Raw genomic sequence first — 13,498 nt, 5'->3', positions numbered from 1 at the left:
CCTGGCTGGCGATGTGAGAAGCCCCATGAGACACGGAAAGCCTAAGTCTATATTCTTCTTCCCAGATTTCTCTAAATATCGGGTCAAGTCTGTTCTGAAACTGAAGCCACCAGGGTGGTAAGAGCTTTTGCGGTCAGTGTCGGTGCGCATGCGCACGCGTGGTACCTGAGCCGCCTCCCCGCTGCTCCCACTCCGAGGTAGACCCGAGGGCTGAGAAGCGCAAAAGCCTAAAGGACTTGAGGAAGGAGACCTCCGGCCCATGGAGGGCAGTTCGTGGCTTTTTTGGTAAGTACTGGGGATTGAACCCAGAGGCAGTCTACCTCCAGGCTACACCCAGCCATAATTTTTTTTATTCTTTATTTGAAACCGGGTCTCACTGAGTTGCAAAGGGCCTCACTAAGTAGCTGAGGCTGTCTGCGAACCGCGATCCTCCTGTCTCGGCCTCCCGAATGCTGGGATGACAAGCGAGCCCACCACGCCCGGCTCGGTTCGCGTTTCTTATGCATGGTCTTTTCTCTAGCCAAGGAAACACATGAGTGCCCCCACCCCGTGCAGGTACTGCACGCACCAGGTCCCGTGAGGGTAATAACACAACCGGGCTGTCTCCACTACGGTGCTGGGCTGCCTGTTTTGCGAGTACAGTGGTGGCCATTGCTGGGTGGTATCTTCAGCTCATTTCTCAAGCCTCACAAGTAACGTTGCAAAGCGTTGGCACTCCTACCCTGGCGGCTCCACATCAGTTATTAAAAACGCTCTATAGCCGATATTAAGAAATAAACATGGTAATTAAGCAGCCTGGGATTTGGGCTTGTCAGCATCCCTGGAGAGCCCAAGATCGTGGCCACAGCAGGGCTGCCGTGGAGAGAAGATGTCTTGAGTTTTTCCCATGAGAAAGCATGTTATTCAAAGTGAAAAGGCCCCACCGCTGAGCTCAGGTCCTCTGAAGAGAAAGAAAGAAGGCAGGATAAAATGCGTGTGTATACTTAGAGCCGCTGCAGTTTACGTTGTCCTCACACTCTCCTTTGTCTGATGCCACAAGCATAGACACCCCCAGCACCCCCCAGCCCACGTAACAAGCAAGAAAAGCAGAAATCCCACAAGAAATCCCTGCTTCCCTCAGAATCAGCAAGAGGAATCAGTGGTGTGCGTCTCCAGGGTGATCAGCCTTTGCAAATGTCGGGAACCTTCAGCTCAGTGCCCCTTTCACACTGGTCCTAACTCGGCCATTGTGGCGACCCCAAGATGATACAGAAGCATCCTGGGGACCCTACGGCCATCAGGTCATGACTGAGCGCATTACGACCATGCTACTGTTTGGTAGAAGCAAGCAATAAGAAAGTTCAGATATCTACAGTACTATAAGCTGACTTTCTTGTATTAGTCACAGTGGGGAAAAAGAGAATGCTTTGAATCCCGTGTAAAACAAGCCTTAAAACTGTCTCCTAGCCGGGCATGGCGGCTCATGCTTGTCATCCCAGCATTTTGGAGGCCGAGACAGGAGGATCATGGTTCGTGGACAGCCTCGGCTACTTAGTGAGGCCCTCTGCAACTCAGTGAGACCCTGTTTCAAATTAAAAGATAATAAAAAAAAAATAGGACTCGGGGTGTAGCTTGGAGGTAGAATGCCCCTGGGTTCCATCTGTAGTACTGCAAAAAAATAAAAGAAAAAAACTGTTTTCTGTTTCTTTTAATATGAAAAGAGTTGAGCCTCGTTTGAGTCAAGATCAGTCATGTAAAAGGGCCAGTCTCTTTACGCCACCTCTCCACAGCTGAAGGAGAGTGGCTTCAGAGGATCCATGCCCAGAAGACGAATGCTTTCCATGACCCCGGACTGTTTCGGGACCTGACCTGAGTCCAAGTTTGCAACCCCCGAGCCAGCGGAGTTTCCTTACACAGTCGATGATTCCGCTGTAAGTAGAAAGCAAGGCCCACTTGGAACGAGTGAAACCAGAATGTGATGAAAAACATATGCAGCCCTAGGAAGGAAGACTATTTCCTTTCTTTTTTTAGATGTTTAAATTGTATATATAAAATGTTCTAAATTTTTTATACATATAAAAATATGTAAAGATGTTATATATATGTGTGTGTATATATATTATATATATATATATTTTTTAAAGGAGCCTAGAGGACATCATGCTAAGGGAAATAAGCCAGGCACAAAAAGAAAACATGCTCAGGATCGCACTTAACGTGTGTAATGCAGCCTAAGAAGCTGAGGCCGTTTCTAAGGGGAAGGAAGCCCTCTCTCCCGACCACATCGGATGCGGTCACCAGCGCTGAGCCCATTTCTAGAATGTTCCGCAGAGAGCCCGATAGAGTCCTCAATATTCCCATAAGGTGGTGCGTGTGCTTCTCCTCCAAAATCCTGCCGAGTGCGGGGAGGTTGGGGGAAGCCAGTACTTAGTATGGAGGTGGGCCTTTGCGTTTCCTATCTTTTCTTTCACTGTCTGTGCCGCTGCATTTAAAAATGGCTGGCTATAAATAGGACTGCTTGCTCACTCTTAAATCTTATTCACTGTCTTCTGAGTAAAAAAAATAGTTTAAATAGGGAGGTAGGAAAGATTCATTAATCACTGTCATCTCCCTCCCTGTGTGGTAGCCCCTTACTTTTTATCACATATCTTTTCAATTTGATTCATCTCCTCTCTGTTAAACCACAATATTTATTTACATAAGCCAGGGGGCTTGAAAACCAAAAGAAAGATCAGCCCAATCCGATGATTTGTTAAAACAAAATCATCAGTGTTATAATATAAATATAAATGCAGATCTCCCTAAAGCAAAAGGAAATACATATTATGAGTTAGGTGACATTTCATTTGATTCTTATATTTAAATAAAAATTGGAATTTTAACAATGTTCAAAACACATCTCTTTCATGTTACTTTGATGAGGTACCAACTTTTATATTCCGTTCTGCTGCAAATAAGATAATAACCGGAAACTCATAAATCCAGGGAATACTCAAGACAACAGTAGTGTGACTTTTTCAAGATGATTAAGACCTAAGAAATCGAGCTTTGTTTTGATGTCCCGGGTGGCTCTTTGATGAAGAAATTAATTCCCAGGAGCAGTTGAGGAACCTTAACTGTTGGTTTGATGTTTCTGGCTGGCTCTCAGAATGTGTCAGGGCAATAAACACTGTATAGAAATTCTAAGTCATGCCACCGGGGGTCTAGCACACTGATGAAATTACCTTCTGAGACATCTGACCCACTCCACATTACAGAGAGCACCCAAAGCCATCCTGACAGGCTGGGAAGCCGAGCGAGCTCAAGTCCCAGTCAATGTTCCAAATGTGGTCTCTTGGGCAAGAGAGAAGAATGTCCCACAAACGTCTACAGAGAAACCTTTATAGCCTCAGAGCCAGCGTGCCCGAACGAGGTGTCAATCCTAAGGAAACCCAGAGGACTGCTGACACACACGTCTCATAGGCAGTTGGTCCATTAAAATCAGAGATGGACGGGAGGCCAAGCAAAAGTCATAGGAGGCTAGTGTAGAAAGGGGCTGGAAGGAGGCAGGCTGAGGAAAGAGGCGAATGGGGGAAGGGCGATCTGCCTCTCACCTCTCTTCTTTCCCTTGGGAACACACATCCACCTTCTCCACCCCACACTCTGCTCTGCGCTAAGGGCACACTTGGGCAGCCCCAGCGTCTCAGCCCCTGGATGTCACTATTGAGAGTGACAGTCCCTACCCACGGAAGCACCAAATTAACATGGAGTTGCAGACTGCCCTAGACACTACCAAGGGGGAGGCCAAGGTTTTCTGGGAAGGGGTAATAAAAGGGATTAATTTTCTGGAGCAAGTCTCTGAGTCCGGCCCTCTCCACACCTCTAAAATCAATCCAGGGCTCTGCACCTACCCTTTGGCACCTCCCTTTTGAAGCCCGGGGATCTGTCACCTTGTAAGAGGCACCCCTGCGCTGCACCCTCAGAATCCAGAGGGCCATGGCCAATTTCCCATCCCCACTGTCTCTTCTCAATCCACGCATTCCATACATTTCCTTGCATTTTCAAAACATGAAAGAAAAGAGAATAAATGTGGCCGGAGGGGAGAGGCGGGGAGAGATGAGAATTTCAGCGCCCAGCTCTCTGGCACTCGAACAGTTAACTCTGGCTTTTGAGAAACAGGTGCTGCTCAATTTGCCTGGAGGAGAGGGGCAGGCGGGGCTCCTAGTCCCTAGAGCCCCCTGGGGCAGCTGCAGGAGATTGACAGACCTCTGAGGAGCCAGCCTCAGAATCGCCCAGTCCCCATCAGCAGGAGAAGCAGCCCTGGCTCCTGGATGACATTGGAAGGTCAGCCAATCAGGCCTGGAGCTGTGCCCCCCACTCCGCAAGGCCACACCAGGGTTCCCTCTCCAGTTTAGCAGGGGGTGTGCAAATGTGCCTCTCTTTGGACCCCAAGGCCCCCCAAACACCCACCGCCTTTCCCCTGGGTGCCCCTTCTAGGTCTGAAAACACTGCAGGGAACAAGGCCCTCCATCGAGACGTTTAGAACAAAGACCGCTGGACCAGTCTCTGCCTGTGGTGATCTGTGCAGGATCCCTGCTTAGACTGGCCCCAGACAGGGAGTCCAGGCCCAGTGAACTTGAGGCCGGGCGGCATCTGCGGAGGAAAGCCCCAATAAGGGTGCCTAGTAATCCTTCCTCGGCACCGCCGCCAGTTGCTGGCCGGCTCCGCTGAAGGCTGGCTGCCAGAGACTCCTGAGATCTGCCGCCCACTAGCGTCCTATGGCGGAGACACAGTTGACACGCAGGTATCAGCACCTCGCCATCTCCCCGGCTGACAGCGCTGGCCACCAAGGCCCAGCATGCACTTCAGCCGAGAAAATGCCCAGACACGACTGTGTGCGTGCGCACACCGCGGAGCCCCTGCCGGGTGTGGGCGAGGTGGGCCTGCAAAACCCAGCGGGCAGGAGTGCGCTGTCTAATGCAAAACGTATCCTTTTCACCACCTATTAATTATTTATGAGCCACATTCATAATCTCACCGGGAGAATTCAGCTAATTTTATGAAATCCGGATGCCATAGATTTTGTAAATGTAATGCAGTCCAGAAACCCATCGTTGTTTTTTTTTTTTTTTTTTTTTTTTTTTTTCCTGAACACAAATTCCCCATTTCCTACACTGTTCCTGGGTCTTTATGACTCCCCTCCCCCAGCCTTGCCGCCAAGTTTCTATGCACACCGGGACTGAGCCTCTCCAACCTAGTCGATGCACCTTATTTATTATGGACACGCCAATGGCAACATGCTTTGCCAGCTATGGGGAGATCTGGGCATTGGGGATTTAAATTGGTGGGGCTTTGAGTCAAGAGTGATTCATGGATTCCCGAGGCAGCATGGAGCCATGGGGACCAGAGAGGTAAAGAAGAGGGTGAGGGAGGGGGCAGAGCGCCAGCGTGTGCTCAAGGTCTGCCTGGCAGTTTGTTTTCCTGCAGAGGGCATCCTGTAGGGACATGCAGCTTCACTTAAAAAGCTTGGAAATGCTAGCTGAGCCCTAAAATTCCAAGGTAGAATGTTAACCTTCTTCATAAAAAAATCCACATATATATACATGTATAGGCATATATTGTATATATTGCTTCTATCCTGTTATGGAAATTAAGAAAAAAAGCACCTTCAAAGCCCTCAAGGTGCATCTGGACTTACAATAGTTAAATGGAACGGCAAGGGCACAGATCCCTGCCCAGTGTGCTGAGGATGCTGGAGGCGCCCCGCACCCACCTTGTCTTTGCAGAGTCCTCTCACTCCAGCAACCCACCCTCTCTAACCACCGCCGTGCTTGCCCCCTTGAGAGCAGAATGCAGTGGACCTCAAAATCCCAGGCCTCAGGAGGTGTGTGTGTGTGTGTGTGTGTGTGTGTGTGTGTGCACGCGTATGCATGTATGTGTATGAAACAAACATCACATGCTAACTAATGAATCTGATTATTCATCACTCTGCCTATCTGGAGTCCACCGATGTTTTTAGCCAGGAGCGTAAGCTAGAATGTGCTCGCTGGGGTTAAAAGAAAGAGAAATAGTCCTGAAACGTGGTGCCGTGGGACGCTTGAGCGGGGGAGACATGAAGGAACGTGTATGGACATGTGTGGACGTGTGTCTGCACGTACGTGTGTCCCTGCCCCCTGCACTATCTCAGAAGCACATGTGTGTCTTTTAGAGCATTGCAGAACAAGTTGACTGCTTTAAAACAAGATTGCCGTACCTTAACAGGTGAGGTCATTCATGAGACTGTAACCCATGCGGGGGCTGGTGTCTGACTTCTGTGGGGTTTTTTTCCCAAATTGCTCTCTACAGCTTGTCCACCAACTGTGCTTTTACAAATAAATAAATAAATATACTTCCCATCACATCAGTAAGAAAAATACTGCTGTCTACTGTTAAGATGCAAATCTACTGCGGGCTTATTTTATTAGTCCCCAAGTATCAAATTGCATATTTTTTACAAATGAAAATAATACTTATCAGGCATTTTGATCCATGGGGCCTAGTCATAATCAGTGTAGGTATTAGGATTCATAGGTATTTATCACATACATCTAAGTACTTTTCAAAATTAAGGTAGGCCAAAATATGATAGTTGTTGACCACACACATACACACATACACATGTACACACACACACACACACACACACACACTCACACACACTTCTCTATTTTTAAGTCTCATTCAGATAGGTAGGAACCATTCACTTTCACAGTTTTGAAATATCTGAACAGGCAGCGTTCCAAAGCATACTCTTACTTTATCCTGACACGACTATATATTTTATGATCTTTTACACAGTATATGTTGATCATTATTCCTTGAGAAACTAAAGCTGCCCCCTCTCCACCTTCCAAAATGAAACTGCTGGAGCTCTAAAATCAGGCTGCTGCTTCTTTTTTTAAATCCTTGGTCATATAAAGAGAGGGCCATTTTTATGTGAGCTAGCTTCCTAGCCTGCTATCAGGATAGGAACACATACTATGCCATCGAAAATACCCATTTACATGTGCTGTCTGTGTCTTACATTAGAAATTTACCTCTGTCCATTACAGTAACAACGACGGACGATGAGCTGATGTTAAAAGTCAAAGATAACACGGGGCTTAACGTATGTCTACATAAGTCATCTGTGCCTATATTTTCCACATTATAGAATATCTGAGCTTTCATACAATTTGATCACCACAGAAGACTCTCTCCATAATTTTTGTTATGAAATGCTTATTCAAAAAATAAGCATCTTTCAGCATCTCTATGCAGAGATGATCACAAATTGCTCCATACCACTTTTGTCATATATAACTTGAGCTGAAAAATAGATACTGGTTGGCTGACAATCAGAAGCATCACCTCTGTCATCATCCTGAAACACATCTCAGTAGGATGGGAAGCTCATTTCCTCCCATAACCCAGGCCTTCTGAGGAGTCCGGAGATGTTCCCCCTGACAGGTGAGACAGGCCATCAAGGCTCGGTGGCTTTGGCACCCATCTGTGAGCCTTCCTACATTTTCTGTGAGCTCCCATTAGCAGAGGAGCAGGAAGAACTGGCTTTCTAACACATCCCTCCACGCTCCCTACAGCAGATCTATTCCCCCAAGGTAAATTCCCAGGAGGAGGCAGGACCCGTGTAGTGCCCTCTGGGAAAGAGGGTGTCATGTCAGAACTTGTTGCAATTTTTTTTCCCTGGGAGGAAATCTCAAAATGAAAGTTTTGAACATGTTGCTTTAGGTTATCTCCCATTTTAATGTTAATTTTTGAGAGTTCCTTCATCATTCAGCTCTATCTCAGTCATCATTTTTTAAAAATATACACTGGCCATCATATACACCTTTCCTGCGGCTGGTTGGTATGTTGGTTCTGTAAGCACCACCCAGGTAGGCAAAGGAAAGGCCTCCTCTGCAGCCAGGGCTCAGAGCTCCCCTGTGTAGCTTCCGAGAAAACCTGAGAGCCTCCTTTTGATTCTAGTATTCTAGTATTTTCTCACAAGGGCTAGATTGCCCTCTTCCTCTCCTCCCCTCTCCTCTCCTCTCTTCTCCTGGGTAAGGGATTCTGCTTAATGGTTTAATTTTAACTGTCAGCAGGTTATACATTTTATGCAGATGTGTGTTCCAAAATCTGAGATGAAATTTCAGCTATAGCTACTCCCAGGCAATGTCAAACGATGACAGCTCCCCCTTCCCACATGAGAGGAAGCCGTTCATACATGTAAGTTCACATTTACGCGGCGACAGGGAACCTCGGGTGCAGTCCCAGTCACTAATTGGGTCTGACTCCGTCAAGAGCAAGGGCTTTCTAAACACCCAGAAAGGAATCATTTCAAGAGAGAATCTCGCCCGGGGAACAGGAAAGAAAGGCTATGTGCCATAGTCACTGATTTCATCTTCTACAACCATACAGGTGTTGTTTTTTTTTTTTAATTCGTCAACATTTCAGATGATGTAATGTTTATCGGTGCATATTTTTACATAAAGTACTGGGAGAGGAATCTGTACTACCAGGGAGATGGGGTGTGGGAAGATGGATCTTTCTCCAAGCCTTTCCCGGCTGCTGGCGATAAATTCTAGCAGAATTAAAGCACATGCTTTTCAAACTCGAAAAGCCTCAATTCTGAAGGCAGACGTTCTTAACTGACCCCTCGGCCTGCCCGCACTTGGAATGTCACGTCCCTTTCCGGGCTGTAAAATTCAGTGGCGAGATCACCCTCTCTCTCCTCTCACCAACCCCGGTGTGTTCTGAATGAGGGAGGAAGGCGCTCTCTCTGAGGCTGGAGTTGGGCTCTGCGCTGTCACCTGCCTAGGTAAGCTCTTCCAAAGGATTACAGAGCAGTTTCCCCCGGGGCCTCTCTGGGTTGCCACCTCTCCTCTCCAAAGCAACACGCATATTTTTAAAATATTAAAAAAATAATAATAAACGCTGGTGCAAAAAAAAAAATAAATGGAACCGCGGATGGAAGAGAACGGGGCACGACCCCCCACCCCCTACCCCGTGCATCCGAACCCCCACCCCACACCCAGGCAAGCCCCCGGACATGCAAGCCATCGCCCCCCGAAAGGCTCACCATTCGCAAAGCTCTGGAACAAGGAGAGAGCCAGTATCCACATGCCCCTGCTGCTGCCCGGCCTCCCGCGAGCCAGCGAGCCCCGCGCCGGCCTCGCCCCCTGCCCGGCTCGCCGCTCGCCACCTGCCCGCGGGCCGCCGCCGCCCGCCCGCCGCCGCCGCCGCTGCAGCCGCCCAGCCGCCCGGGCTCGCGGCGCCGCCGGGCTCCGGGGCGAGGGCTGCGGGCGCGCCGCGCTCCCGCACACCTGCTCCCGGGCCGCAGCCCAGGTGCGCCGGCCGCTCAGCGGGCCCCGGGCAGGTCGGCAGGTGCGGGCGGGCGCGAGCTCATCCCGGGCTCCGGCGCCCAGAATGCGCAAGGGGCGGCCCGGGCGCGCCAGCCTCAGCCTCCGCAGCCAGGCAGCAGGCGCGCGGGCAGGCTCATCTTTCCTCGCCCCTCCGCCGCCGCCGCCGCCGGCCGAGCCCCCGAGCCCGCCGCCGACCTCGCGAGCCTGCCTGCGAGCCCAGCCGCGGAGGCGAGCCCCCTCCCCTGGCTCTGGCCGCTGGGGCGCTCTGCAGTCTTAAATCAGCAGCAGAGCGGCGCAGCCCAACCCCAGGCAGGACCGGCGAGCGCGCAGCCCGTGCAGCACGCAGGCATCAGCATGCATGTCTTAGAGGCTCCCGCGAGCGTGTCCACGGACGCTTATTTTTAGGTTTTTTTTTTTTTTTTTTTTTTTTTTTTTCCTGGCCGGTTGCTAATAAGATGTGGCCAGGGGCGAGCGTTCGGGAAGGTCGCCTGCTACACAGAGGTGACCGTGAAACGTTCCCGGTTTTCATAAAGTGTGCAGCCGGATTCGGACTCCCTGTTGGCGCTCAGAGAAGTCCGGTTGATTTGCCTAGAGGGGGAAACGCCGCCTCACATCCGTGCTGCGACCGACGTCCACGATCTCGAGGGCCTCGCGGGCTAATTTTTAATTATCTTGAATACGTTGCGGAAGGCAGGCGCGAGCCTGGCTCCTCGTCCTCACTGAATGGCGCACAAAATGACTGATTAAAATAACTGGTGTGTGTGGTCGCAGACAGGTCACCCCTTCCCCATCATTGTGGAGATCCAGTGTAACAGAGCCTGGATGTTCTGTAGAAGGTTCTGGAAGTCATAATTGGATCCCAATTAAAGCTCTTAAGATGGGATGCATTCGTATTCCCAGGCTAGGCCAAATAATGGCCTACTGGTGGACTGCACCCCAATTTCAGATCCGAGACAGGCTGCTCAGAGGTGGGGTGATCAGGACGGAGACAGGACAGCGTGTGGGGGACTTGGGGAGGGGACCGCTTTTATGGGGGATCCAGAAAGGGCTCCTCAGGCGTCAGGCACCTCCCGTCCAGGCTGCAGGTGCCACTCCAAATTAGACAGCCCGAAGTGGCCCGGGAATCCCACAGGACAGGCAAATAGTGAGCCAGAAAGAAAATGGTGCTTTACCAGGGTTGGGCACAAGATGGCCAGGCCTGTGTAGGAGGAAGGCTCAGCCGAGCTGAGCAGCGGGCGCTTCCTCCACTGCATCTGCAGGTGGTCACGTGCTGCCGCCCACTCGGCTGCGCCTGACCCTGCCGTACCAGGCTCTGCACCCGCACGCGCCCTGTGTCCCCTCCCCGGTTCTTACTAACGCAGCCCAGGAAGATAGGCCAGGGGCCTGATTTCTCCAGCATCTGGCTGGTCCTCCGGTCATTTATTTAATTCACAAATGCTCCCCTGCATGCGCTCGCCACCTACAAGGCTCAACTGGGCCTTCCTAGTTTGGTGCGCCTGGGCTGGGATCAGGCACACCCAGGGGCCAGCCGGGCCTCTGCTCACGCCCCCCCCCGTGTCACGTGACTCTCACTTCCGGCCTAGGCGGAAGGGAAATGACCTGAGAGCTTCACCTCTATGATCCTGGTGCTGTGGTGGCCCCGGCCTGGCCCGCGCAGCTGTGGTCAGTGGAGGCTGGGCTTCTTATTTAGTGTGGAAGGAAAGCTGGCTATATGACCACCCGAGGGGGGGCATCAAACACAAAATGCAAGCGGAAGGCTTCTTTTTCAAACAGGGATAAAAGAAACACCATTCAGAGTCCTCACTAGACAGTTCAGTGCTCTCTTCTGAGATCAAGAGGTGACCTCTCATGGTGTCCTTTATTTGCATTTCCCTTGGGCACAGGAACAGTCTTAGGTGGGTGTGGACCCTCACAGCAGGAGGACTCAGGGCCACACAGATGGCCTATACCTCTGAGCTTGGGGCCTGGCGGACCCTGTGCCAAGGCGTGGCTCCACCCAGAAAGCCAGCCCTCTGGGGTTGGCTCTCTCTTGCATCTTCTTTGGGCCGGGTGGGTTAAGGATCTAGAGTAGGCCTAACTCGCACCAACTGCATTTCACGTGCATTCAAGTAAAGTACTACAAGTCAAAAACATGTGCAAAGCTAGGCATGGTGGCTCACACCTGAGACAGGAGGATTGAGGTTCTTAGACAGTCTCAGCAACTGGAGAGCCACCCCAGGCCGGAAACAGTTCCACACAAAAACCACTCTATTTCCCATACTGACCTGCTCTTCTGCAGGGCAGACAGGGCAAGTGGAAAGGCCGGCTCTATGCCGCTGCCCTTCTGCTAGCAAGAAGCCATGGGCACACAGGGCCTCCTCGCCTGCGCCACAGGGTCTATCCCCAAGCCCCTTCTATCTGAAGATCAGGAAGATCTGGGGTCTAAAGGAAGGGTGGGGGGCTTCACTCAGAAGGCTGGAGGAGCGCATGGAGTTAGAAGGCCTTACGGATGGCTCACACCTGCCCAACCCGGTTAATGCTGATAGACAAGTATCTCTATCGCTTTCCCAGGATTGCCAACACCAAGGACCACCAACCGAGTGACTCAAGACTAAAGAAATGCATTACCTTACAACAGTGAGGGCCGAAAGTCCAATACCGAGGTGTCCGTAGGCCGTGCTCCCCCAAGACTAGTTCTGAAGAATCCTCCTGGCAGCTGGTGGTGGTCGGCCATCCCGAGCATTTCTGGGCTTGGAGCCGCGTCACTCCAGTCTCTGCCTCTGTCCTCATGTGGCCTCGTCCTGCGTGTGTCCCTCTGTGTCTCTTCTTTTTGTATAAGGTCGGTGGTCGTGTCGATGGGGACTCGTCCCGCTCCTGCGGGAGTTTATCTGCACAACGTACCCCTGTTGCCTGGAAGGATCCAACGTTGAGAGGCCATGCTCTCTGCACTGTGTGGGATTTTATCATGTCTTTGAGCCAGGAGGGAAACCGGATTCAACTCACAATGGGACCCTCTGATGCCTGAAATTAAAAGGCAAGATACACGGGAGGGTTCCTGAGACCTGGACAAGGATCCCAGGGACAGGCCAGCTCCCAAGCAGGGAGGCCACTCCAAGGCCATCAGGGCGCAGGGGCCCATAGAAAATGGAATCGTGGTAGTGCTCTCCCCGTCTTAGAAGACTGTTGAGACGATCAAGTGAGATGTGAGAATCAGCTCTGGGAAGGTGTCGACACGACAGCAGGGCCTACAGGAACACCTGGAGGACAGAGGCTCTCGATCAGCAAAGACTCCTCCTGGGCCCTGGGAAAGCCCAGCACACAGGGCCACAAGGGGTAGAGTAGCCCAGAGGGCCAGCAGCGACCCTGCGGTCCACCCTCCAGGGCTGATGAGCTCCTGCACGGGGACAGAGGCCTATCCGTTATCTACAAGTCGGTGTAGTTATCCCTAGGAGCTTGAGGACAGACAGGACGGACTGGGAGCTTCTGGCCTGTCTGAAATGCTCCAGCCAGGATCCAGAGGATGGCGCAACGGCCCACACACCTGAAAGAACACACCTCACAAACTTCGCCGTCGCTGCACGTGAAAAGCAAGAAGGGTGAGCAAGACACAGACCCACTAATCTCACAATTAGAGGAAGATTCAAATAGCACGTAAATGTGGCCGGGCGTGGCGGCACACACTTGTGATCCCAGTACTTGGGAGGCTGAGACAGGAGGATCCAGGTTCACGGCCAGCCTGGCAACTTAGTGAGGCCCTCTGCAACTAAGTTAGGCCCTGTTTCAAAAAATAAAGAATTAAAAATAGGGCTGGGGGTATATATCGGAGGTAGAATGCCCCTGGTTCAACCCCTAGTACGGCAAAATAAATAAATAAATAGAACAAATTATGTAACAAGATGAGCTGGATAATCAAACATTGACAGTTCAGTTCAGCCAGCCGTGTGCATGTGTGGCCTGGATGTCTGTGTATCGCTTGCCTGTTTTCCTATTTGTGTGCGGAGCATCTGTGTGCTTTTGTATATGAGAACATGTTACGCCATTTCTCTGCGTGGTGTTTGTATGCATGGCATGTTTGTGTGTGCCCTGGTGTTTTTGTATCACAACATGTGTATTCTTGTGTAACATCTAGGAGTTTGTGTTTCTGTGTGTGATAGTGTTTTGTGTGTTTCTGTGTGGTGTGC

The 13,498-nt window shown here is 50.9% G+C and overlaps 1 protein-coding gene across 3 annotated transcripts in view; it reads right to left on the bottom strand.

Annotated features, from left to right (window-relative positions):
- The window catches only part of DSCAM (DS cell adhesion molecule), a gene marked incomplete at both ends in the record, with an annotated part of 734,316 nt that extends 725,218 nt beyond the window's left edge, over positions 1-9,098 (bottom strand). For all 3 annotated transcript variants that reach the window (XM_080695506.1, XM_080695507.1, XM_080695508.1), the window contains one exon: positions 9,056-9,098. In XM_080695506.1, the coding sequence (XP_080551632.1) occupies positions 9,056-9,098 (43 nt within the window). The remainder of the gene's footprint in view (positions 1-9,055) is intronic.
- Between the last annotated feature and the right edge of the window lie 4,400 nt (positions 9,099-13,498).

Source organism: Muscardinus avellanarius, assembly GCF_963383645.1.
Source record: "Muscardinus avellanarius genome assembly, chromosome: 5".
NCBI classification, from domain to species: Eukaryota; Metazoa; Chordata; class Mammalia; order Rodentia; family Gliridae; genus Muscardinus; species Muscardinus avellanarius.
This window is presented reverse-complemented; position numbering and strand designations above follow the sequence as displayed.